Raw genomic sequence first — 27,011 nt, forward strand, 5'->3', positions numbered from 1 at the left:
AAGCCAAGGTGACCAGACTTCTACTGAGAACCCTGGAATCCTCCTGGAATCACCCAGACTGCCCATGCTGGCTGGAAACAGACCCTGGAACACGGGCATTGGCAGATGAGCAGCTGCTGGATGCAGTTCTAGTGCCCAAGATGACCACGTGCCAGGCTGGTCCCGAGTACTGGGGGCATACCCTCTCATTTGCTCCTCACAACATGCCGGGCAGACTCTACCATCATCTCTCCTCATACACTCAGGGCCCATACGTCACTTGCCCTGGGTCACACAAAAGGGACGTGATGGCCAGGATCTGAAGCCAGGCCCAGGCTGCCTGCACCAGGCTGTGTCTACTCACTAAGCTGCCCCCAGTGCAGGGCTCCTCCCATTCAGCCACAAGCCTGGCCTCAAATACTTCACCCCAAATACAAGTTCAAAACCATGGCAGCCAAGGCCTAGTGGGGAGAAAGGAATGTCCCAAGTGCTCCTGCAGCTTGGGGCTCCCTGAGTCTCCCTGGGCCTGCACCCGGGGCAGAGTGTCAGCAGGGGGTGGTGGGCTCAGCTGGGCTGGGCTCCCTCCTTCCCGCTAGCATTCCATGGCTCCAGGAGGTAGACTGGGGGCTCACCCATCCCAGCCAGGGAGTCCTTTGACCCCGTGGCTGAGGGGTCCAATGCGTCTCATCCCGGCACCAACAGTCCCTGGGCTACAGCCCAGCCCTTCTGTTTCCTGGCTGGCCCAGTGCTGACTCGTTGCTCGTGTGGCTCCTGTGGGCCTGCTGCTGGGCAGCTGAAGCCACAACAACCTCTCAGCCCACCCTGGGTGTGTGGGAGAAGTCGGGAGCATGAGGCGACCCTCACAGAATCCACTGCCAGAATCAGGCCCAGGTGCTGTCTTGGGAGTCAGAAACCCAAGTTCTACTCTTTGCCTGGCTGTAGTTGCTGTGTGGCCTTGGGCCTTCACGTCCTCATCTGCAAGAAGCTGATCCCAAGCTACAGGGGTATAAATAGCAGTGTCTTCTTGGGAAAAATCACACAGGCGGCCGGCAGCCAGCCCTTCCTTCCTCTGGCAGGCTCACCGCCAGCTCCTCTGCGCTGCCGACACACCCAGATCCCCAAACCCGTCAGCCCTTCCCCTCCACGCCCCTCCTTAAGCTAATTATAGCGGGGCTGGGCAGTCCCACAAGAGGTCAGAGCAGACAGTAGGTGACTCTGGTCAGAAACCTCACTCTCACCTTGAGACTGCAAAGAGCTGCCCACCACTGACAGGAGAGACCTGTGGGCCCACTCCCCTGGCCACCCCTGGGATCTGGTCATGGAGTCACTGAATGGGGGGTCCATGGGGTGAAGCGAAAGACCCCACATGTGACCCAGCCTGTCTCTCTCCCTGTAGAAATGCTGGCTTCAAGGAAAGCAGGGACCAGGGCCTCCCCTTCTCCCACCCAAGTCCAAGTTGACATCAATGAAATGCTGTGACCTCTGCCCAGGGTCCCTTAAAGCACCTGTCAGCGCGGAAAGGATCTTAGAGTTCTTCAGGTCAACCCTCTTGGACAAGCTCCAGATGCTACCCTCCAGCACCCCCTCCCCGCCACCTCCTCAGGGTTCTTCTGCCCCACCCTACACTCGTGTGGCCCCAGCCTCTGCCCAGCCTGCCCTCCACTTGGCACCCTTCTTCCTCGGGGTGGAAGTCAGCCTTTAGAGGGCAGGCTCCTTCTCCGAGTCACTGTTCCTGACCCCAGGAGGGCTTGGTGCCCCTCTCCCCAGTCCTACAGCCCACGAGGACTGCGTGCCTCAGTGCCAATCATCCCCAACTGTCATCTCTCCATCTCCCCCTGGTGTGAGGACCTGCAGGACAGGCACCTGGAGGTCTCTCCTTTACCACGGTCCCCACACACAGGGCCTGATGGACATGGAGTCTGTGGACACAGCAAGAACGAGTCTGGATTCAGCCCTGTGGGTCTACCTGGCTGGATAAGCATCTACGCACAGGAAGCCAAGGGGCTTCAGGACCAGCCAGGATGAGGGGGTTGTCTGTGAGTGCCTCTGAGATGCCCCCAAGTCCTGGAAACACTGCCTGACCATTTGGCACTTCGGTGAATCTCACTCATTCTGTCCCCCAACCAGCTTGGGTGGGGCCCATCCTCTCTCTCCTGTCCCACCCCCAGCAAGGAGACCAAAGGCTGCAGGCTGGGAGACAGGCTGCTGCCACCCTCCCCACCTCCGCACACCCTCTTCCGTCCACCTCCTGGGCCTTGGGAGGGCCCTGCTGCCTGACTCCCAGGATGCAAAGGTGAAAGTGTGGAAGGACCTTGGGAAGATGGGGTTCTTCTTCCTCCCAAACACCCCTCCACTGGCGAGGCATGGATTGCTCTGCTTCTGTCTGGCTCACCCCAGTGCCAAGGCTCTGGGAGACCACGGCTGGCTCTGACTCTCACTCTGTCCTCCCCCACTCACCCCAGGCCCCGAGCCAAGTCCCTCAAGCATGCCAGCAGCCAAATGAGGACAGAGACTTGTCTGTCTGTCTGTCTGTCCTAGAGCCAGGGTGTTGGGCGGCACCCTGGGTGGGGGCAGCTGGGAACAAGCCCTGGGGGTGCTGTGGTGGCAGCTACTATTCTGATTTTCTGAAGCCATTCTCTCATTCTCTGCCTCTCTCTGGGGACGGAGACACACCCTCCTCTCCACCTTCAGGCCACTTGCCTGGTTCAAGTCCATCCCATCTATCACTTGGTAACAGTGGAAGGAATAGTAGTGAGCGTGTGTGAAATGCTTACTGCGTGGCAGGCACGGTGCTCAGCACTGCACGTGTTTTCTCACTTATTCCTCATATCACATGCACAAGGCAGTCCCATCATGATGTCCATTTTTTGAGGCTTAAGGGATAATATAACTTGTCTGCCAACACAGGTAGAAGCCTGGGCCACAGTCTAGGTTCTTTTATTTTCCCCCCACAAGACAGAGTCTTACTCTGTCACCCAAGCTGAACTGCAGTGGCGTGATCTCAGCTCACTGCAATCTCCACCTCCCAGGTTCAAGCAATTCTCCTGCCTCAGCCTCCTGAGTAGCTGGGATTATAGGCGTGCACCACCACGCCCAGCGGATTTTTGTATTTTTAGTAGAGACAAGGTTTCACCATGTTGGCCAGGCTGGTCTCAAACTCCTGACCTCAAGGGATCTGCCCACCTCCGTCTCCCAAAGTGCTGGGATTACAGGTGTGAGCCACCGTGCCCAGCCAGTCTAGGTCCTTAACCACCAAACAAAACTCTTCTCTGCTTCTAATCCCACTCCCCACACCAGTAATCCCTCTACCACTGGAGGCCAGCCTCCTTGCTCTAACATCCCTAATGGACCTGGTCACATCCCTGCTTAAACCCCACAGTGAGTGGACTTCTAGAAAAACATGGCACATTGAGTAGACAGATTTATCGATGCTCCCTTCCAAAACTCCACTCTGATGACAGTAGAGGAAATGACCACAGCATAAATCCATAAGAGGTGCTGATGGGTAATGAGCGATGTCAACAAGATTCTGGAAGCTGGGAAGCAGATGGCCGGCCAGTAGCTGACTTGGTAGAGTGATGAAAGCTGAGAGTCAAATGCCTGCAGGGAGGAACCACTCAGAAGCAGAAGCCCAGAAAGGCTCAGGAATTGAGTTGCCAGGGACCCCTCAGGGCCTTAGGGCCAGGAGGGCTGAAGACAGTAGGGCTGAAAGTCTGTAAGAACTGATCAGACCCTAGATCCCCTCCCCAACCCTGAGTAGCCAAGTGACTGTCACCTGCCACCCAGCAGAGGGCCGGGGATCACTCCCTGGCAAGGGTGAACCAAGAGGCTCTGGCCCAGCAACACTGGGCATAGATGAAGGCCCAAGGCAGAAGGACCTACAGAGAAAAGAGAACAAGCAAAAGTCTACACATTGAAGGGTAAGAAACACGCCAAGCCCCTTCCTCACTTGGATGCCGGAATGCTGCAGCCAGACATACACTCTCCCAGGAAAAGTCTAGAAGATTCCGCTTGGGCAACTGAATCACTCAGAAAAATGACCTCAGATACTGACATTAGAGTATCTCCCCAAAACAGCCCTATCCAAACCAGTCCTTCTGCAGTGACTTGGAAAAGTCCTGCCCAAGTCCACAAACTGAACAATTAGTATCTGCATCTCCTTGCTATATAGGAAATACAGACAATGCATTTTAAGAAACCTTTTTTTTTGAGAGAGTCTCTCTCTGTTGCCAAGGTTGGAGTACAGTGGTGCAATCTCAGTTCACTGCAGCCTCCGTCTCCCGGGTTCAAGCGATTCTCCTGCCTCAGCCTCCTGAGTAGCTGCGATTACAGGCACCAGTCACCGTGCCCGGCTAATTTTTTATATTTGTTTTAGTAGAGACAGGGTTTCACCATGTTGGCCAGGCTGGTCTCAAACTCCTGACCTCAAGAGATCTGCCTGCCTCAGCCTCCCAAAGTGCTGGAATTACAGGCGTGAGCCACTGTGCCTGGCCAAGAAAACTGTTAACATGAAACAAATATTTTTTTAAAAAATAACCCAAAGGAAAGAAAAACATTTCAGGGAACAGAAGAAAAAAGTCAAATCCATGTAAGTAATAACCTCACAGAGATAAGAGAACCTACTGTACCCATGAAATAAGAATAGGATCAAAAGGTGCACAGGTTGAGCATGTCCAATCCCAAAATCCAAATGCTCCAAAATCCAAAACTTTTGAGCACTAACATGATGCTCAGAGGAAATGCTCTTTGGAGCACTTCAGATTTTGGACTTTCAAACTGGGGATTCTGAACTGCTAAATATAATGCAAATACTCCAAAATTAAAAAAAAAAAAATCCAAAATCTAAAACACTTCTGGTCCCAAGTATTTCAGATATGAGACACACAATGTGTATTTAGTGAATGAGAAAGTTTAAGAAATTAAAAGTACAATGAAAAAAATGAAAAATTTAGTAGAAAGATTGTAAAGTAAAGATAAATCAGATGCCTCCTAGAATACAGAAAGAGATGGCCGGGCACGCTGGCTCATGTCTGTAATCCCAGAACTTTAGGAGGCTGAGGGAGGAGTCCAGGAGTTCAAGCCCAGGCTGAGCAACATGGCAAAACCCCATCTCTAGAAAAAAGTAAAAATTAAAAAATTAGCTGGGTGTGGTGGCACACAACTGTTGTCCCAGCTACTTGGAATGCTGAGGCAGGAGGATCATTTGTGCCTGGGAGCTCGAGGCTGCAGTGAGCCATGATTGAGCCATGATTGCCTGGGCAACAAAGCAAGACCGAGAGAAAGAGAGAGAGAGAGAGAGAGAGAGAGAGAGAGAGAGAGAGAGAGAGAGAGAGGAGGGATGATAGAAAGGAAAAGAAAATAGAAAGAGATGAAAAAGTGTAAAATGTTTAAAAATAGGAAAGCAAGAGAATAGCTGCATATGAAGGGTTCCAGAAAGAGAAAATGTAAGAAAGTTATCAAATGAATAATACAACAACAGTTCAAGAACTGAAGGTCACAAGTTTCTAGATAAAAACACTCCAATGAGTGCTCCCTCAAATTAAAACAGACCAAGGCATATATTGTAAAATTTAAAATCACCAAAAAGAGAGAGAGAAAGAGAGAGAGTCCTAAAAGCTTCCAGATTTTTTAAAAGGTCACATTCAAATCAGAATGGGATGGGACCTCTTCAGAGCAATGTTGGAAACTAGAAGACAACAGAAAAATGCCTTCGACATTCTGAAGAAGAGTCATTTCCAACCCAGAAGTTGATATCAAATCAAAATACCAATCAGATGTGAGGGAAGAATAAAGACACTTTGAGACAGGCAAACCGTTTACCTCCATGCACTCTTTCTCAGAAAGCTGCTTGAGGATGTGCTCCACCAAAACAAATTTTTAAAAAAGGTACCTCCCCATAAAAAAAGTAGCATGGGATCTAAGAAACATGATGACCCTCCATTAATATTTTGGGGCAGGCCTAGAAAGTATCCAGTCTAAATTGGAGGACAGAGGGAAGTTGGGAGGAGGGTCCAAGAAAGAAGGGAACTGCTGGATTATATGGTAGGGATTACCTTTGGGAAAACTGGATTAAGAGACATCTTATAAAACTGTTAAAGGAGCTGGAAGGCCTGGAAAAGCAACGAAAACCAAGCAATTAAAAAACTTGTTCTTAAAAAGAAATGCCATCTGGATTGGGCGCGGTGGCTCATGCCTGTAATCCCAGCACTTTGGGAGGCCAAGGTGGTGAATCACTTGAGGTCAGGAATTTGAGACCAACCTGGCCAACATGGAAACCCTGTCTCTACTAAAAATACAAACATTAGCTGGGTGGGGGTAGCAGGTGCCTGTAATCCCAGCTACTCAGGAGGCTGAGGCATGAGAATCGCTTGAACCTGGGAGGCAGAGACTGAAGCGAGCCAAGATTGCACCACTGTACTCCAGCCAGGGCAACAGAGTGAGACTCTCTCTCAAAAAAAAAAAAAAAGAAAGAAAGAAAGAAAGAAAGAAAGAAAGAAAGAAATGCCGTCTTATTACAACACTTAGTTCAGCCATCAAGATTTATAGCCATAATAATGAAAACACAGAATATGGACTTAATCCAAATATGTTAACACTAAATTGGGATGAAAGGTGAGGAGACAAATGTATGTACAGGAAGTGGTGCAAGGGTGCTACATCCCAACCTTCTAGATAATATCTAAACTGGAAAATCAATAAATGAGAGTCTAGCAATGCTTTTTGGAAATAGAAAAGTAAATACAAGAAAAAGCTAAAAGTGTTAGGTTTGAAGGTGGTTGCCTAGAAAAAAGCAATAGAGGGTGGGGAGAAGTGGGGCAGGTGTACGATGCTCTGCTGTTGCAATCTTCTTTTTTTTTTTTTTTTTTTTTTTGGAGACAGAGTTTTTTCGCTCTTGTTCCCCAGGCTGGAGTGCAGTGGTGCAATCTTGGCTCACTGCAGCCTCCGCCTCCTGGGTTCAAGCAATTCTCCTGCCTCAGGCTCCTGAACAGCTGGGATTACAGGCATCTGCCCCCATGCCCAACTAATTTTTTGTGTTTTTCAGTAGAGAAGGGGTTTCACCATGTTGGCCAGGCTGGTCTCAAACTCCTGACCTCAAGTGATCCACCTGCCTGGACTCCCAAAGTGCTGGGATTACAGGCGTGAGCCACCACGCCGGGCCAGTAAGCAAGGTCTGATGGGACAAAGGAGCCTGTGTCTGAGCAGAGGAGGCAAAGGTAATGTCTGTGTCCAGCATTCCTTGCTGCCCTACTTGCATCTAACATTTACTTTGGTCCATGAGCTCAGAATCTATAATGTGTAGGAGTTCAGTGAGATTCAAAACTATCAGATGATAAACACGTTATGTCAACAACTGAGTAAGGGACGGGGAGCAGTGACAGGCCCAGTGACAGGCATTTTCCATTTGAACAGACTTACTTCAAATGCAGAAAGAAGACAATGACCAAGGAGCCCCATCGTCCTTTCTTACTCATGTTAACACCCCTGTATTAGCCAATCGCTATGCAGAAAATGAAGACATGGGAGAAAAGAGAACCCCATAGTTCCTTCTCCTTTCAGTCTTTCCTTCCTCATTGGTAACAAAAGGTAGAGAGCCTGGGTAAATTGTGCCCATATCAAGGAGTGAGATGAAACCAGTTGAGATAGTTTTATTCTATCTTATCATCTGGTAAATATCAGCTACAAAAGATGAACTGTGTAATTTTGGTGACTCTGCATACACGTTAATACAACTGACCTTTGAACAACATGGATTTGAACTGCACAGGTCCACTTATATGTGGATTTTTTCCCACCTCTGTCACCCCTGAGATCATCCCCTATCTTTCTCCTCCCTCCTCAGGCTACTCAACATGAAGAGGATGAGGATGGAGACCCTTATGATGATCCACTTCCACTTAATGAGCAGTGAACATATTTTCTCTTCCTTATGATTCCAATAACATTTGCTTTTCTCTAGCTTACTTTATTGTAAGAACACAGTATATATTACATATAACATACAAAATATGTATTAGCTGTTTATGTTATCAGTAAGGCTTCCAGTCAACAGTAGGCTATTAGCAGTTTTGGGCGAGTCGAAAGCTATACGTGGATTTCCAATTGCACAGTGGTCAGCACCCCGACCCCCAAGTTGTTCAAGGGTCAGCTATACTCTTATATTTGCATTTAAAACTGGCACTAAACAAAATAAAGATGAATGGTACAATTTATGCCAACAATTTAAATTTAAAACTTTTTCTTACTTAGAACAACATTAAATCGCAAATTTAAAAAACAAAACAAAACACCAGAACAGGCTAGGCATGGTGGCTCATGCCTGCAATTCCAGCACTCTAGGAGGCCAAGGTGGGTGGATCATCTGCAGTCAGGAGTTCAAGACCAGTCTGGCCAACATGGCAAAACCTCATCTCTACTAAAAATACAAAAATTAGTCAGCCATTATGGCGCACACCTGTAGTCCCAGCTACCCAGGAGGCTGAGGCAGGAGAATCGCTTGAACCTGGGAGGCAGAGGTTGCAGTGAGCCAAGATCACACCATCGCACTCCAGCCTGGGAGACAGAGCGAGACTCCATCTCAAAAAATAAACAAACAACAACAACAAAAACACCAGAACAAATGAAGAGAACATGAAAAAAAGGAGAAAGCTTCACATTTCAGTTCCCTTAGTGGCCCCTTCTTCCTGCCTCTCACTGGACCTTGTGGCCGGCCCTCGCTTCCTCCAGCCTCATTTTCTACGCAGCCTTGGCTCCCATAGCCTGGCTCAGGGTTCTGCCATTCCCTGAAAAGCTCTCCCGCTCCTTCACGGCTGCAGGCCTTTCTCAGGCTTCCTCTACCAGGAGCGCCATTCTTCTCCCTTCTGCACATGTGTGAATTCTCGCTCCTCCTCCAAGTTCAAGCTCAGGTGTCCCTTCGAGGAGGACATTTGGGACACCAGCACCACATCTTTGCCAGGTGCCCCTCTGCTTCCCTCTACCCCGGCTCTTCAGTATGACTGTCTGCATCTCCCCCATTAGACCTTGACCTCACAGATCACGACCTTGTCCCTCTGCTTCCCTCTACCCCTCCAATGTGACTGTCTGCAGCTCTCCCAGTAGACCCTGACCTCATGGATCAAGGCGTAGGGGCCTGGTGCTGGAGGACTTACTCAAGGAACCTGGTGATGTACTGGCGGCTGCAGCGGGACCAGGTGAGGGGAGCAGCGTCGTACAGGAGCTGTGGAGACATGATGAAAGGCCGTTTCCCAACGGGTTCACAGTCATTGCCGCTTCCGTCATGCTGAATGCCAAAACTGTGTGAGAGCACAGGCCCCAGGGGCGGGTGAGCTGGCGGGAGGCTGCCAGCCTGCCCTCCCCTGGAGACCCACAAGGTGCACAGTCCTAGTTCTAGGGCTGGTTCTGCCACCCAATGGCCACACCCAATGGCTGCAGAAAGTCACATTCCCCTCTCTGAGCCTCAGTTTCCTTAATGTAAAATGAGGGTATGACAGCTAGGACCCCAAGGGCTCCAGCTCTGGCCTGAAATGAGGGCCAGGGATCCAGAGCAGCCCTGCCCCTGCCTGGGGGCTGGCCAGCAATGGCAAACCAGGTGGCACAGATGGGGGCCCGTGATGGCCGCTGCAAGCTCACTGGCCTCAAGAACACTCTGACAGAGGTTCCCACTCACAGGTCCTTGTCCCAAGGCTGTGCACTTGAGTTAGGGGATCTGAGCTGCTGCGTCACAGAAAGGTCTCCAGAGACCATCCTTGGGAAGGACACGAGAAAAATTATTTCCTGAGCATCTACTCTGTGCCAGGGGCCATGCTAAGCACTTTCAGAAACACAGTCTCACTCAGTTCTCATTATTACCCCCAGGGAGGCTCAGAGAGTCTAAGGAACTAGCCAGGGTAACACAACCAGGAAATTGCAGTACTGCGGCAGGCTGTTCTTCTGCAGCCATAGGCAGCTTTAAGGTCCTGCAGGCACAGCCATCACCCAGACGTCTGAATGGATGACCCCAACAGCTTTGACCACAGAACCCTCTGGGAGCCTGCTTTTGAAAGCTTGCTGGACAATCTAAGATGCTGCCATATTCGCCAGCTCAACAGCCCGGGCACAGGTGGCTGGAGGCCTGTGAAGGCAGGAGCCTCAGGCAGCGGTGTCAGATGGAGGGAGCCTTGGACGTCACTGAATCCAAACCCCTCAATCTATGGGAAGCACACAGAGGCCCAGAGAGGGCAGGCACTGGCCCAGGCCACAGAGCCAACAGGAACAGGGACAGGGATCGAGAGTAAAAAATATAGCACTGAGGGCAATGGGGAAGGACAGCCAAAGACCTACGATGACTTTCTGACCCATCACAACTCCCCTTTACATAAGACTCCCTCCAGGCAAGTCCCAGAGATGCCCAGACAGGCCTCTCTCCTGCTTTACAGGGAAGCAGCCTGGTTGTGGGGAGGGGACAGTGCAGGGACAGCACATGGCCACAGTCAGGGCTCCTTCTCCAGAGAGCTTCCTTTCCCCTGTACTTTGTGACCCACAGACTGGATACCCGGTGCCCCCAGGCTGGGAGGGTGAAGCTCAGCTCTCAGTGTAGCAATGGGGGCAGGCACAGTACCTGTGCCCGAGCTCGTGGGCTACAGTGAAGGCCAGCGGCAGGCCTGTGTCCTCGTTGATGCTGCAGCTGCGGTGTGGCTGGCACATGCCCGCCACGTGGGAGAGGCCCAGGGTCTCACAGGGCCGGTTCATGGCTGCACACAGGTCCTTCCTGCACAGGCAGAGAAGCGGCCTTCAGGCTAACCTGGCCCAGTGCCAGGCCCACCTGAGCGAAGGCCAGGGAAGGGTCCCCCCGAACTGATTCCAAACGAAAAGGATGTCCCTCCCACTGTTCTGTGGCATGAGGCCAGCACAGTGGCCACATGGGAAGCAGGTGCTCTCATTCACACACAATCCGCTGGGCATCTCTTTGGCCCTTGGGAGCACAGACCCGCACAGAACAATTTTGGTTACTATCCAGCAGGGGTGCTGACAGAAGCTGCCAGAGTCCAGCAGAGGGAAAATAACTGCCTCTGGACAGATCAGCAGTTGCCAGAGGTTAGGGGAGGAGGGAGGAAGGTGGCTGTGACTATAAACTGGTAGTACAAGACATCCTTCTGATGAGACAGATCTGTATCTAGACTGTGGGGGTGGGTAGGTGAACCCACAGTGATGAAACTGCACAGAACTGAATACACACACATTCACACAGAGAGCAGTACGTGTGGAACTAATGATATCTGAGGAAGTCTGCGGATGGTATCAGTGTCAGTTTCCTGGTTGGGATACTGTGCTCTAGTCATGCAAGACGTTACCACTGGGGGAAATGGATGAAGGCTATAGAGGTCCTCTATTATTTTTGACAACAGCATGAAAATCCACAATTATTTCAAAATAAAAAGACCTCCCCGAGTGCAGACAGAATCCAGCCTTGGGCCAAAGGTGCGGAAACTCTCCTAAAATTGGGGCTCCCTGAGAGCACGGCCCCCTCCTCCACCAGGGCTTCTCCCGTAGGGCCGTGAACCACCTCCCTGAGATGCAGGCTCCCACCCTCCTGCAGCTGGCAGTACCTGGTGAGCAGGATGGCGGTGTCATGGTGCAGGGGGTGGGCGTCCCCCTTCATGTTGATGCTTTTCTGCCACTTGCAGAAGCTCTTCAGGGTGTTGTCTGCATGGTGCGTGATCTTTAGGTCCTCCTGGGGGCAGAGAGAATGACCGCTCATGCCTCCCCTGAGTTCCGAGAGGGTCAGGCCCAATTCTCCTCCATATAAAGGCAGGAGACAGAGGCCCAGCAGGGCAGTGGGAGGCCCGCAGGCACCAGTCCAGCTTCTGGCCTGACCACCCCTCCTGTAGGAACCTCCTGCAGAGGACCTGGGACCTGAGAGAGGGTCAGTCAGGAACCAGGGGGTGGCAGGGGACACAGTCCAGGCCAAGGAGGCCTTCACTGTGCCCTTCTATACAGAGCAGCACAGGTCATGGTGCAGGAGGGCTCTGGCAGCCGAAGCCATTGCCGGGCAGCGTGGGACCACATGACTGCTCACCTCTTCATCTTCCAGAAGGACGAGGCGCACAATGGTGATGTGGATGGGGTTCCCAATGCTGGGGTCATGAAACAGGCCAGCCACCTGCCCAAGAGATGGGGGGGTCAGGCTGTCACCAGGATGAAGGATACAAGCAGCCAATGATCACCCCAACCCAGCCACCCACCAGGGCAACGCACACCCACGCTCACACACAGGGACGCTGACATGGGTACACACAGGCTGCGCAGCGGACAGGTGATGCACGTACACCAATGCATGAGTGTCCCCACACCTCACACACACTGCCCCAACCCGGCAGCAGCAGAACCTGGAGAGGACAAGAGGCCTCCAAGGCCCCTTCCCAGAGTTGCAGCCTCTCTTGAGCACCAGTTTGGGATCTGCTTCCAAGTACCAACTCCATGCCCACCCAGCACAGGCAATGGCAGTTAAGACCTCCAAATGCTGGTTTCTTGGCCTGTCTCAGGGCCCTAGTCCTCCAACTGCCCCTGGTCTATGACAGCAGTGCCCTCCTGACCTGGGGATGCCAGGACCAGCATCTCAGGAGTGCGCCCTCCAGTGAAGCGTAGACCTGGGCAGGGCCCAGAGAGTAGAGTGAGGGTAGGCACAGGGCTATGGAGCCTCCCCACTGCTCTGCTATTCCATCTCCCCAGGACTGGCAGCCATGGGGCCAAGGAGGCAGGTATGCACATCTATCAGAGTCCCCATGGCTACATGGGGCTCCCTACTGAGCCCCAGGAGACAGGGCTATCCCCAAAAGATGGAAGATAAGCCAAGGTGAGGGGAAATGGGTGGGGAAAGCCATCTGCTCTTTTATAATTAAAACTCCCTCAGAACAAAAAAGAGGCCAGCCCGTGACTGGGGATAGCTGGCCGGTTCCCAGAGGACAGAGATGGCAGAAAAGGCCCGTTGTGAGTTGGCTTCTAGCAATGCATCAAGAAAAAGAATATTAAAATAGGAAGGGACCAAACAAACACTGTTAAGAGGGCAGTAAAGCCCCTGATTATGGGGATGAATGACACTCTCAGAACCCAAGGTCAGAAATGGGGAAGATAAACAGCAATATCATGGGCCACTGTCGCCTCCACACACAGGCTGGGAGCCCTGGAACCCTGAACCATCTTTCTCCAATACAGCCAACCAATTTTGCCTCCCAAGTTTTGCCTGATTCTGTCCCTTCTCTCCATCTCCAACACCACTGCCTCGTCCAAGTTGCCATCATCATCTCATCTGCTCAGTTGTTGAGGCCTCCTACAAGTGTACCCATATTCTGCAGCCCTTCCAGGCCACCTGCAGACTAGTGGCTCCACCATCGGTCTTTGAAATGCAAACCCAATCATGACACGCCCTTGCCTAAAGCAGTAAGTGCCTCTTCACTGTCCAGGAAAAGGACGGAAGTCCCCAGCCTAGCCAACAGGCCTCTTGGATCTGGTCCCTGCCTTCCTCTCTGACCTCCCCTTGCCTCCCTCTCACTCTCTGGCTCCAACCACTCTGTCTTTCTCTTAGAATCCCATAATTCTTCCTAACACAAGGTCTTTGCAGATGCTATGGCCTCAGCCTGGAACATCTTCCCACCTGTCTTCCCCAAGTTACCTCCTATCCTCTCTCCTGCCCTCAACCCCTCGTCATGTCCTTTGGGGAGCTTTTATTTGATCTAGCACTCCCAAAGCACTATGAATTTGTCCTTCCTAGCACCTCCCTCCATTGCTCCTTCATCGTCAACAAGGTAATGGTTTCATTAACTAATGTCTGTCTCCCTCAAGAAACCGCAAGCTCCATGAGGATACGGCCAGCTATATGTGAACTTCCTCTTAGAGCCCCAGTGACACGTCTTATACCTGGAACATGATGGGCACTCAAGACATATTTGTTGAATGAACGAATGTACCTTGGGTACTTGCTCAGTATTTCTAATGTATTATCTCATTAAAAATAAACAGTGGAGGCTGGGTGTGGTGGCTCATGCCTGTAGCCCCATACTTTGGGAGGCCAAGGCAGTTGCATCACCTGAGGTCAGGAGTTCGAGACCAGCCTGGCCAAATGGTGAAACCTATCTCTACTAAAAATACAAAAATTAGCTCAGCGTAGTAGCGCATGCCTGTAATCCCGGCTACCTGGGAGGCTGAGGCTGAGGCAGGAGAATCGCTGGAACCCAGGGAGGCAGAGGCTGCAGTGAGCTGCAATTTCACCACTGCACTCTGACCTGGGTGACAGAGCAAGACTCCATCTCCAAAAGAAAGAAAAGAGAGGGAGGAAGGAGGGAGGAAGGAAGGAAGAAGGAAGGAAGGAAGGAAGGAAGGAAGGAAGGAAGGAAGGAAGGAAGGAAGGAAGGAAGGAGAGAGAGAAAGAGAGAAAGAAAAAAGAAAGAAAATGGGGTGAAAAGGGACCTGTCTTGCTGTCCTTGGGACAGACCCACCCAAGCTCTAGGACTCAGGTCTGAATCTAGCACAGGGAGAACACTGATAAATTGGGCTCTGTAGGTAGCGTTGGTAAAGAAAGGTGTGGCTGTCCTGAAGGTGGTTGTAGGTCAAATACTGCAGCAGCCAAAAAAATAGCCACAGCCAACCTTGAACGAGCCTAACATGTACAGTCCCTGTGCTGGGGGCTTAGCATGCATTATTTCATTTAATCTTCTTACTTCTAAGGTAGGCACAATTATCCTCGTTTTACAAATGAAGTAACTGAAGCTCAAAGAGAGGGTGAAGCTGGGCTCAGAACCCAGGTTTCGCTGCTTCAAAGCCCCTGCTTATTTCCTAAATTTGGGGAATGCTGCCTGCCTATTCTGTTGGGGATTCTCAATGCATATTTACTTTGAGGGCTCCAAGAAGTCCTGTAGTAAAGAAGTCTGTTTTACCTTTTTTTCCCTTTTGAGACGGGGTCTCACTTTGTCACCCAAGATGGAGTGCAGTTGCATGATCTCGGCTCACTGCAGCCCAGCTGCAGCCTCGACCTCCTGGGCTCAAGCAATCCTCCCACCTCAGCCCCTCAAGTAGCTGGGACTACAGGCGTGCACCATCATGCCTGGCCTATTTTACTTTTTTTAACCCTGTGTGGCCCAAATTACTCAATAGCAGCATCTTTTTTCACAGTACACTACTGGCATTCTTTGGAACACATTCCCTGAAATATTCCTTGGGAAATGCTACAATGAGACAGAGTCCCTAAGTGCAGGATCGTGCTCTTCCACATCCATCACTTTATTCCAGGTAGAGCAATGGCTCTCGACAAGTCAGTCTTAAATAAACATCTGATCCCAAGGGAACATCTGTTCCCCATCCTTCTGGCCCACCCTGTCTGCCCCTCTCCAGGGCAGATTAAGGGGCACAGGAGACAGAATGGGGCTTTGGAGGCAAACAGACCTGAGCCCCAGTCCCAGCTCTACCACTTACTAGCTGTGTGACCTTGAGCGAGCCCCTTGACCTCTCTGAATCTTTGTTCCCTCAACTCGAAAATAGGGATGAGGGCCGGGTACGGTGGCTCATGCCTGTAATCCCAGCACTTTGGGAGGATGAGCCAGGGAGAACAGCCTGGCCAACGTGGTGAAACTCCCTCTTTACTAAAAATACAAAAATTATCAAGGCGTAGTGGGGCACACTTGTAATCCCAGCTACTCAGGAGACTGAGGCAGGAGAATCACTTGAACACAGGAGGAGGAAGTTGCAGTGAGCTGAGATCATGCCATTGTACTCCAGCCTGGGCGACAAGAGTGAAATTTCATCTCAAAATAAATAAACAAATTAAATAAATAAATAAATAAAATGGGGGTGAGGCTTAGGTGAGGTGTTGGGTGTTGAACCCTGGACAAAAAGTAGACAGATATTCACAAGGCTCCAGCCCTAACCCACCAGGGCCTCAGCCCACAATACAGCCGTCCTCAGAGGCTGGCCACATGGGTTCCCATGTCCCTGTCATTCCTGCAGCCTCCTAGGGGGTCCAGCACTGTCAGGCTCAAAGGTGCCCCCATCCTGACCTGACCGATGCTGGGCTCACCAGCTCAGAAAAGCTTGATATTGTCAGAGCAGGTGAGTGTGAGAACCAGGCCCACCCTCTCCCCAGGGATGGGGCTCGCCAAGTGAATGTGTGGGTCCTATGAGCCAGGGCAAGGCAGCCAGGAAGGGGCCAGGACCTGGGGGGCAAAAACACCTGAATCCTGTCACCCAGGTTAAGTTATGGGGAACCTGTTGGGCTGGGTGGGTCTTTTATTTTTGAGATGGAGTCTCGCTCTGTCACCCAGGTGGGAGTGCAGTGGCGCGATCTCAGCTCACTGCAACCTCCGCCTCCCAGGCTCAAGATCCTCCCACCTCAGCCTCCTAAGTGGCTAGGACTACAGGTGTGCACCACCACACCCAACTATTTTTTGTATTTTGGTAGAAATGGGGTTTCACCATGTTGGCCAGGCTGGTCTCCAACTCCTGACCTCAAGTGATCTGCCCACCTCAGCCTCTCAAAGTGCTGGGATTATAGCCATGAACCACAACACCCGCTCAGGTGAGTCTTACTTTGCCCAGAATCTAGAGCACAGGGAACACTCAGAAAAGCGGGGGTGAAATGAACCCAGTTAATCATCAGTGGCTCCAGCCAGCCTCCTGGGTCTTTCAGGCTGAGCCCCCAAAGTGCTGAGAATGAGAAGGAGGGAACCTCAAGGCCTGAGAACTTGGTCTTGCCCCTTGCTCCACCCCTATAGCCCAGGGTCCAGGCCCTGCTGTCCAGCAATAGCCCTGCTGGACCCTGGCTGTTAGTGGCTTCCCTCCCTAGGCAGATGAGGCTTGGTCTGGGCCTTCAAGGCCTCAAATGCCAGGCAGAAGGCTGTGACTTTTATTCCATATGGAACAGGGAGCCAATGAGGGTGTCCCAGTCAGGGAAGAACTGGCCCAGAGCTGCATTTGCTGATGAGAACTCAAGTAGTGGGGATGTGGTGGCCAGCACGTAGAGAGAATAGCCCTGGACGCAGTCCCTTCCTCTCTCTGAGACTCAGGTTTCACAGTGATAAACTAGGGGGCCAGACACTGGATGATCTCAGAGGGTACTTCCTTTAGGGTTGCAGGAGGTGAGGGGCTGGCAGGGGGAAGCAGCAGCATAGGATCCTGGCCCAGGGCTCCTTTAGATGTCATCCTGTTCACAGCACACACCCTTACCTTGCCCCCAACCACCCAGTCCAGGAGAGAAACAGGGTTATATGGTGGCCTGCCCACCAGGTGGCTGCTAAGAATGCCAGGAGCAGAGATCTTTCCTCCCAGGGGCTGCAGGAAGCAGCTTGAAGCCTGAGGCCTCCCACCTGCACCCACAGGGCAGGAGCAGGGAGTGGCAGCTCTGCAGTAGTCGGCTCCAGGAATCACCAGCTGCAATCAGCCACAGTGCCCCCAGTGGGACTTAGGACACCTGGGCTCCCATCTGGCTCTACCCTGCCTCGTTGTGTGACTTGGGCAAGTACTTGTCCTCTCAAGGCCTCTGATATCTCATCCATCATATGGGGTCAAGAGCAGTTTGCCAACCCCACAAGGTACCGTGGTCATGCCCAGTTCACAGATGAGCAGGCTGAGACTCAGACAGGGCAAGTGATTTGCCCAAGGCTGCCAGCTAGTGACCACAGAACTGCACAGATCCTTCCAACTGTAATGTGTGCTGATGTCTCAGGCAGGGTCTCAGGCAGAGTGTGGTCTGATCAGGCATTTCTGTGTTTCCAGCATCTAGTGCAGGTCCTGATACAAAGGAAGGAGGTATCTGTGCAGGGAAGCATGAATGAACCAACTAGTCTACAAGCCCCCTAGGCAGGCACAGAGTTGTGGCTGCCTCAGTCTCCCACTCCCGCTCCCCCTCCCGGTGGCATGACACTCTGTGGTGTCCCCACAGCAGCCCTCTGCCCAGGCCCTCTCATAGTGACTTGCTGTCAAGACCCCCACCCCTTCCTGCCTCAGGAGCTTGGATACCCTTCTTCCTGCTCGGGGCCTAGACCTGGGTCTGGGGTCCAGCCTGCCAGCCTTCCTGCCCTGCACCCACTCTTTGCACCCCCATCCCCTAACACTATCCCCTCCACCCACTCCTGGCCCACACAGACTCACCATGTTCATGATGGTCAGCACATAGCTCTCAACCTGCGGCTGTCCGTGGTACTCCACCATTTTGGCATCAGCTACCACCAAGGTCTCCACCCACTTCTCTTTGCTGACCGATCGCTGGTGTAGACGCCTTAGCCGCGGCCGCTGCCACTGCTGCCGCTGCTCCCAACGCTCCCGTCGAGGCTCCAGCTCCGGGGACACTGGAGGTCCAGATGGGGTGAGGTTAGCTGCCAGCAGACTGGCCCAGGGCACATGTCTCCAGGACCTCTCCTCAGCGAGCTCTCTCTGGGGCACTGGGAACCACACTGAGATCAGAGGTCAGGGGCCTGAATTCTCCTCCTGGCTCTGCCCCAGACCTGTGCTGTGTGGCTCTGCCTGGTCACCTTCCTTCTCTGATCTTGAGATTCCCTAACTAAAAATAGGAATAAGTTGATCTGCCTCACAGGGGGACCTCAAAGGGCAAATGAAATGGTGGATATAAACACAGTAAAGTACTGTGTCCATGGGAGGGGAACTCCTGGGCCTGACAAAGCTGGCAACTGGGCCTCTATCTCCCTGTGTCACTTCCTCCCCTCTTGGGGGGTTAGTACATCCCAACACAGGCTGACCTCACCCTCTAAACCCCAGCCTGAGGAAGCTGGCCAAGATCCAGCCCAGCTGGCCCTACTGGGCCTGCTCCCCTGACCCAGGCTGCTCCAGATCAGAAGAGGAAGCACATCTATGAAGCTGGGGAAACTGAGGCCAAGAAGCATGCTTCTGTGGATATGTACTCCAGCAAATAGAGGACCAGAGCTGTGGGCAACTTGAGATTGGCATGCCAGCCAAACATTCCCCAAACACCAGCAACCCTTAGCAGGCAGCTCCTCACCTGGACTGGCCAGCACTACTGCTGCTCTGCAGAGGAGGCACTGGGTACCACACTCCAATTTCCAATAATAGAGGTAGTTATTCTAGGGTGGGAGCAGGGTGGCGGAGGGAGGGAGGTTCCTGGCTAGTGGCCCTGTTGGAGCTGGGCACTGGAGGAAGAATGGCTGGCAGAGCCAGGTGCCATAGGCTATGGGGGGGAGGGAGCAGAGGGAGGTTGAGCCCCAAGGTGGGAGAAGTAGGTGAGACGGAGCGAAGGAGATCAGTGTGGGGGATTGACTGGGGCAGGCCTGAAAGGCAGAGGACACAGTCTTGTGGCACAATTAAGGGCACAGGCTATGGTGATGTATCCGTCTGTCTATCTGTGTCCCCTGGTCTAACAGGCACTGGGCATGGGGATGTTAAGAGGGGCTTCTAGAAAGGCCCCTTCATGTCCCCAGGCCCAGCACCCACCCGAGAACTGGAAGCAGAAGAGCATACCTTGCACCCCACAGGTGCTTGGAGCACTGGAATCACCCCGCTGTGCCAACCTCTCCAGGACCTGACGCTTGTACACCACATGGGGCTGGGCGTGGCCAGGCCGGGCCAGGGCACCGTCCAGGGGCTCAATGAAGTAGTCCTCGTTGGAGAGCTGGAACACACCTTTCTGGGGAAGAAGCACCAGAGTTACACAGGGAGGGCTGGCCCTCAGCTGCTCTTCCTGCATGTCCCAGAGACCCATCCTGTCCAGCTGAGCCCCCACTGCCCACACCACCTGTGACTGCCCACGGACACTCTGCACTTTCATCCCACTGGGCCTTTGCACACTCTGTAGCCTCCACCTGGAAAGCCCTTCTCTGCCATTTCACACACAGCCAAACCTTCAAAGTGAAGCTCAGAAGCCTCCACCCCTGGGGAAACTGCCCCACACACCCACCCCGTTAGGAGAGGGAAATGGGTCTGCATCCCAATCTGACAAAATGGTGTCTTCCAGAGTCTCAGACAGCCATCCTGAGCAGGGCAGCTTGTGCCCAGGCCTCCAGGCTATTCTCCATCTCCTCTGCATGCCAGCCATTTCCAGCACTGTGCTCCTTGCCAGCTGGCCAGGGCTTCTGACCTTCCCTCTATCTCCCTAAGGCAATGAATCACTCCAAGGCATCTACACCCACACCCGAGCAAAGGAGATGCCCACAGCCACCAGGACACCCTGTTCTCTGGGCCCAGGGCCACCCAGAGAAGGGAAGCTGGCAGGAGTGTCTTGGACATGTCTGCCAGCATTCAGAATCCACGGAGGGGAGGGGCCCTGGGAAGCATCTTTGATGCCCACTACCTCCTGAGGAAGCTTAGGGCTCCAACAGGGAAGAAGGTCTTACGTGCCTCGGACTTCCCCTCGTAGGCACCAATTCTGCCCCTTGGGTCACACAGGACCAGGAAGCCTGGAGGGAGGGCTAGAGAGTACATCAGCTCTTGGGTCTGGAGACCAGGGTATGAATGCGGAGTCCCCCCCCCTCCCACCCACCACTCACTGAATGACTAGGTGACCCTGGGCAAGTTCCCCTCTGAGCCTGTTTCCTCATCTGTGAAATGGGAATGATGCCCCGTGTGTACAGGTGCTGCTCAGGCTCAACAACATCAACTGTACATTAAGGGACAGGCACAGGCTCCATAAATGAGAATACTGTGCAGGGCGGATGGGCCTTCAAAGGTCCAGATGTTGTGCAGCTTGTATTGCGGGCTGCCCTGTCATTAGGCCCTGTGCAGCCACAGCCCATGGTTTTTGCCTGAGCAATCTAAGCCGAGGGCCTCCTGGGAACAGTGGACGCTGACAGTGTGCACATATCCCCTACTCCTCCCAAACCCCCAACCTCCAGAGCTGGGAGAGTGGGGCTGGTCACCTGAACACGAACAGAAAGGGGCCCTGCTCCGCCTGGAGTGGAAGCTGCTCTAATCAGCCCCAGTCAGGGAGCCATTAGGGCTGCAGGCAGTAGCCAGCACCACCCTTCAGCCAGACGAAGCCAGGAAGCTGAGGCCTGCTTTGCCCGGAATGCTGATCCGGGCAGAGGGGCTGAAAGGGGTTCCTCACCACACCCTGCAGAATGGCTACAGGGTGAGGGGTGGCTTTCCTGGAGAAGAGCAGCCTAAAAGGACCTGTGAAGGAACAGTCATAACTGATGCCACAGGGAAGAGAAGCCAACTGCTTTTTCAGTTACTTAGTCCAGTCAAACAGAGGTTCTCAAAGTGGGATATCTGGACCTGCATCTTCAATATTACCTGAGACGGTTTCAGAAATCCAAGTGTTTGGCGCCACCTCAGACCTACCCTGCAAGCATTCTGTTTAAACAGGGCCTGCAGGTGATTTGAGCTCATAGTACTTTTTTTTTTTCTTTTTTAGTGCCTAGGGTCTGGCTGTATCACCAGTTAAGCTCTATCATCACACCCTACATCCTTGAACTCCTGGGCTCAAGTGATCCTTTCGCCTCAGCCTCCCAAGTAGCTGGGACTACAGGTGCACCACCACCCGGCTTTCACATTAAACTTTGAGAAGTGCTGTCCTAGAGATAACGAGGCCTGCGTTGTCACTCCCACTTTACAGGCGTGAATACCGAGGCTGGCAGAGGAAAAATGCACTGGGCAAAGCCACCAGACAAGTGCGTGGCAAGACTGGAGCCAATCTCCACATCCCACCACCCGAGACTGCCCCAAGTATACATGTCCCAGCGCACTCACCAGGCCGTCGCAGGCGCTGATGGCCGCCAGGCCACCCTCAAGCTCAGGGTCCTGCACCTCGCCAAGGAGGTGGCAGGCGGGGGTGTGGGCCTGGATGTGCGCACGACCCAGGCCTCCGCGCCGCCGCGTCTCGCTCACAAAGCCGGGGGCCAGCAGGTGCTGATTGGCGGTCAGGTTGAAGCGCAGCTCGCGCCCGCGGTATTGCAGCTGGTAGAAGGCGGGCGCGTCTCGGCGCACAAACACATCCCGCTTGCGCAGTGCGCGGGGCCACAGCTCGTAGGACAGGAAGGAGCCCCCCGCGTCAACGCGAACCGGGTGCACGATGTCCAGTGCCGCTCGGCCCTCAGTTGCACGTCCTGCAGGGAGAGAACCACAAACGCCTAAGCCCAGGGCAGACCCGGGTCCTTGCTAGTGACCGGAGACCAGAAGGGAGAAGCCAAGAGGGGGCTGCTGGAGTCAGAGTATCTGGATTCAAATCCTCCCTGGGCTATCTACTAACTTTGCCATTTCATCTTTCCGTGCCTCAGTTTCTCCATCTGGATCGTTGCAGTAACCTATTTTGTTGTTGTTGTTGTTTGTGTTTGGGGTTTTTGTTTGTTTGTTTGTTTTGAGACAGTCTCGCTCTGTCGCCCGGGCTGGAGTGCGTGGTGCGATCTCGGCTCACTGCAACCTCCGCCTCCTGGGTTCAAGCGATTCTCCTGCCTCAGGAGTAGCTGGGACTACAGTCACACGCGACCACGCCCAGTTATTTTTTGTATTTTTAGTAGACACAGGATTTCACCATGTTGACCAGGCTGGTCTCAAGCTCCTGAACTCAGGCGATACGCTCGCTTCGGCCTCCCAAAGTGCTGGAATTACAGGCGTGAGCCACTGCGCGCCCGGCCTGGATTGCTGCGGTAACTTCTTAACAGGTCTCTCTGTTTCAACTATTGCCTACCCCAGGTGCCCCTCCCCTCGTGTTTTCAATATAGAAGCCAGAAAGATTCATTCAAAACCAGCGCGATCATGGTCTTACTCTGCTCAAAATCCTGCAATGGCGCCCATCTCAGGGAGCAAAAGACAAAGTTCTGGCCTATATGAGGCCCTAGGCAAGGTAACCTCTCCAGTCTCATTTCCAGCTATACCGCCTTATTTGCCTCCACTCCGCCCACTGGCCTCCTTGCAGTTCCTCCACAGGCCAGACATGCTCCTGCTTCAGGATTTTGCATTGATGTTCCCTACACCTGGAACACTCTTCTCTCTGTTTTCCACGTGGCTAAACCATTCACTTTTGAGTTCTTGCTCAAATGTCTCCTTCTCAATGAGGCCTCCTCTAATGACTTTATTTTAAAATTGCAACTCCCTGGCTCTCCCTATCCCCCTTCCTTGCTTTGTTTTTCCCCATATCACTTCTGACATACCATATCACTTAGCATTTTCAGTATTTTTTCTATTTATTTGTTTTCTCACACCCCTCCCAATGTAGTCTAGGAAGGCAAGAATCTATATTCTTTGCACTTTTTTTTTTTTTTTTGAAACAGGGTCTTGCTCTGTCACCCAGACAGGAGTGCAAGTGTGCAATCATAGCTCACTGCAGACTCCAACTCCTGAGCTTGAGTCATCCTCCCATCTCAGCCTCCCAAGTAGCAAGGGACTGGGACTACAGGTGGGTGCCACCACATTTGGCTAATTTTTTTATTTTTAAATTTTTTAATAGAGATGGGATCTCACTATGTTGCCCAGGCTGGTCTCAGACAAACTGCTGGGCTCAAGCAATCCTTCTACCTCAGCCTCCCATAGTGCTGGGATTACAGGTGTGAGGCATCAAGGCTGGCCCTGATTAATTTTTTTTTTTTTTTGGTAGAGATGGCAGTTTTGCTATGTTGCCCAGGCTGGTCTCAAATTCCAGGCCTCAAGTGATCCTCCCACCTCAGCCTCCTAAATTGTTGCGATTATAGGTGTGAGCCACCACACTTGGCCCTTTATATTCTTTGTTGAAGATTTAAGTGTCAGAGGAAGTGTCCAGAACTTAGTCCTTTTTTGGTATTTGTTGAATATCAAAATTCTACTCTGTAGAATGCAGATAACCACAGCACTTACACTCTCGATGCTGTTGTGAAGATTAAACCTGGTGAGCTACTCCACATTTAGCAGTGCCTGAGCCACGGTTGAATATGATGGCAGTTATGATTGTTATTATTATTATTAGCCTGATGGATTGAAAAATGTGCTCTCAGGTGCGTGAGCATTCTGCAAATGTCTCCAGGCCTCCTGGAATGGAGAGACAGAGAAAGACCACCCCAGTGGGGCTCCCTGGCCCCTAACTGCCACTTCAACAGAGTAGCTCTGGTTTCTTTCTTTTACATACAAGAATTCATTTAAAGAAAGCTTCCAGGGATGAAAAAAATTGGCAGACCTCTGCTCAGGCCCTTGCAGTTTAAAAATCCCTCTCTGTTGCTCTGTCCTCTTGGATTTCCCAGTAAGGCCTGGATTCTTATCCCTTTTTGCCACAAACTCCTTCTCCTCAGAACAATGTTTTGAAATGCATTAAATAAAATACACAGGAGTGGTTGGGCACAGTGGCTCACGCCTGTAATCCTAGCACTTTGGGAGGCCGAGGCAGGTGAATCACTTGAGGTCAGGAGTTTGAGACCAGCCCGGCCAACATAGTGAAACCCCGTGTCTACTAAAAATGCAAAAATTAGCCAGGCTTGGTGGCGCATGCCTGTAATCCCAGCTACTCAGGAGACTGAGGCAGGAGAATTGCTTGAACCTGGGAGGTGAAGGTTGTAGTGAGCCAAGATCGCATCACTGTACTCCAGCCTGGGTGACAGAGTGAGACCCTGCCACAAAAAATAAATAAATAAAATAAAATACACAGAAGTACCAAGGAAATTGATTATACTGAAATATAGTTATCCAAATAATTTAAGGCCAGGCATGGTCGTTCATATCTGTAATCCCAGAACTTTGGGAGAATGAGGAGTTCAAGACCAACTGGGCAACATAATGGGACCTTGTTGCTACAAAAAAAAAAATTAGCCAGGCAAGGTGGTGCACACCTGTAGTCCCAGCTACTTGGAATGCTGAGATGGGAGGCTCTCTTAAGCCCAGGAGGTCGAGGCTGCAGTGAGCCATGATGGTGCCATTGCACTCCAGCCTGGGTGACAGAGTGAGACATTATCTAAAAAACAAAACATAACAAAACAAAAAATAACTTTAAAAGTAGGGTGTAGAATTAAACTTTAAACAAGATTTTGTGGCATATTTAACAACTATGGTTTGTTTTTGTTTTTTGTTTTTTTTTTTGAGACAGAGTCTCTCTCTGTCACCCAGGCTGTAGTGCAGTAGCTCAATCTTGGCTCAACCCAACCTCTGCCTCCCAGGTTCAAGCAATTCTTGTTCCTTAGCCTTTCAAGTAGCTGGGACTATAGGTGCATGCCATTATACCTAGCAAGTTTTTGTATTTTTAGTAGAGAAGGGTTTTGCCATGTTGGCAAGGCTGGTCTTGAACTCCTGGCCTTGAGTGATCCACTTACCTCAGCCTCCAAAAGTGCTGGGATTACAGGCATGAGCCACTATGCCGGGCAACTGTGGAAATGTTGAAGTAGTGATGAACGTAAACTTTATTTCAAGATACGTGCAACAACCATAATGAGATAGAAAAGTATTTGTTCTAGTGGTAACAAAACCACAGGTGCTGTTGGGATTTGCTAATGATATTCATAATTGAGAGAAATGCTAAATTTCTTTGAGAGGTTACAAAAAGTAAATATGTAATATTTTCCCATTCAAGTTCATGGATCCCCTGAGTCCACAGTCCCTCAGGCTGTGAAGCCCAGGTTAGGACACCTGCAGTAAGGTGTCCAGACTGCTTCCTAGGTGAGAGAGCAAAGGGAGGCTCAGAGAGGTAGACAGACTGGCCTAGAGCCACACAGTGACAGTAAGAATGACAGTGCTGAGACTGGGACTCAAGTCCCCCAAATGATTTCAGTCTCTTCAGTAACATTGCTCTATATTCTCAATACTCCATCCCTTGCTGGGCCTCAGTTTCCCCATCGTTAATGTGAAAAAGTTGAATTAGATCACGTTTCTCAAATCTCTTTGGCCACCAGGTCTAGTCTCAAAAGAAATCTCATGTGCTGGAGTTTGGGGGAGCCCGGCACCCATGCTTTCCCCCCTGGCCTTTCCCTCTCTGCAGTTCCCAGGCTCTAAAGAGCACAGTTAGGGAACTTGGCAACCAGGAGTTTCTCGACTGGATTTACACCCAGCTCCCAGGATCCTGGCTGTTCACGACAATAGACTCTTCAGGCTCGCATGAATGCCTGAGTGCCCTGCTGACATCCCACCAGGGTTCCTTCTGCTGCTGCCCAGTCCAAAGCTCCATCCCAGCAGGCTACAGAAACCAAACCCACCCTCCAGTCTGTCCTCTGCCAAACTGCACGTAGAGTGCCCTGCACATGCCAGTGCTGTGCCCCTGCTGAGAGCATCTCCCTCTGCTCCCAACCGCCCCAGCAGTGCCAGCCTCAAAGAGCCTTCTCTGAGTGTCAAGAGACTGGGTAGGCTGGGGCAACGTGCTGTGTGGCTCTGAGCTAATCTTCCCTGTCATTGAGCTTCAGCGGGCCACTAGTGCAAGGATTTTCCAGACCTCACAGATAAGTTTCTTAAAAAAGAGTCCCAGGTCCCATCCCAGACTCACTAAGTCAGCATTTCCAGGAAACTAGGACTATGGACTAGGAAGCTATGTTTTTACCAAGAGCCTCCAGGAACTGTGATCCTCAGGAAGGTTAGGAAATCCCCCACTGGGAGTGAACCTGACTGGTCATCACAGTACCTGGAGAGCTCTGAAAAACTGCAGATGCCAGGACGCAGCCCAGAGATTCTGGTTCCACAGATCTAGGGCTCTGGGGGCCCTAGAATGTGTATTTTCTGTATTTTTCTAGACCTTCCCAGGGATTCTGATCTAGCCAATTCAGAGGCTGGCATTCAGAAGCCACCGGACTGGAAGATTTAAGGAGACTTCTTGCTCTGACATCCTAATAAGGGCATATGGGACTACAACTCCTTAATCACAGCATGCAGATTTGCTTGTGTTGATCGGTTACTGATTTTTTGGTTTGTTTTGGCTGACACAAATACTGAAAAACGTTTTAGTCAACTGCCAATGTTTAAAAATCACATGATCTTGGGGCCGGGCACAGTGGCTCACACCTGTAATCCCAGCACTTTGGGAGGCCGAGGCAGGCGGATCACGAGGTCAGGAGATCGAGACCATCCTGGCTAACATGGTGAAACCCCATCTCCACTAAAAATACAAAAAAATTAGCCGGGCATGGTGGCGGGTGCCTGTAGTCCCAGCTACTTGGGAGGCTGAG

At 51.8% G+C, this 27,011-nt stretch overlaps 1 protein-coding gene across 1 annotated transcript in view; it reads right to left on the reverse strand.

Annotated features, from left to right (window-relative positions):
- Positions 1-27,011, reverse strand: part of ADAMTS7 (ADAM metallopeptidase with thrombospondin type 1 motif 7) — a 53,053-nt gene that overhangs the window by 19,647 nt on the left and 6,395 nt on the right. The window contains exons 2-8 of the mRNA XM_030931698.1: positions 21,658-22,013; positions 19,432-19,597; positions 18,091-18,287; positions 12,032-12,115; positions 11,562-11,686; positions 10,574-10,723; positions 9,126-9,269 (exon numbers count right to left, since the gene is read on the reverse strand). Coding sequence (XP_030787558.1) covers positions 9,126-9,269; positions 10,574-10,723; positions 11,562-11,686; positions 12,032-12,115; positions 18,091-18,287; positions 19,432-19,597; positions 21,658-22,013 — 1,222 coding nt within the window. The remainder of the gene's footprint in view (positions 1-9,125; positions 9,270-10,573; positions 10,724-11,561; positions 11,687-12,031; positions 12,116-18,090; positions 18,288-19,431; positions 19,598-21,657; positions 22,014-27,011) is intronic.

The sequence above is a fragment of the Rhinopithecus roxellana genome, chromosome 5 (assembly GCF_007565055.1).
Source record: "Rhinopithecus roxellana isolate Shanxi Qingling chromosome 5, ASM756505v1, whole genome shotgun sequence".
Taxonomy (NCBI): Eukaryota; Metazoa; Chordata; class Mammalia; order Primates; family Cercopithecidae; genus Rhinopithecus; species Rhinopithecus roxellana.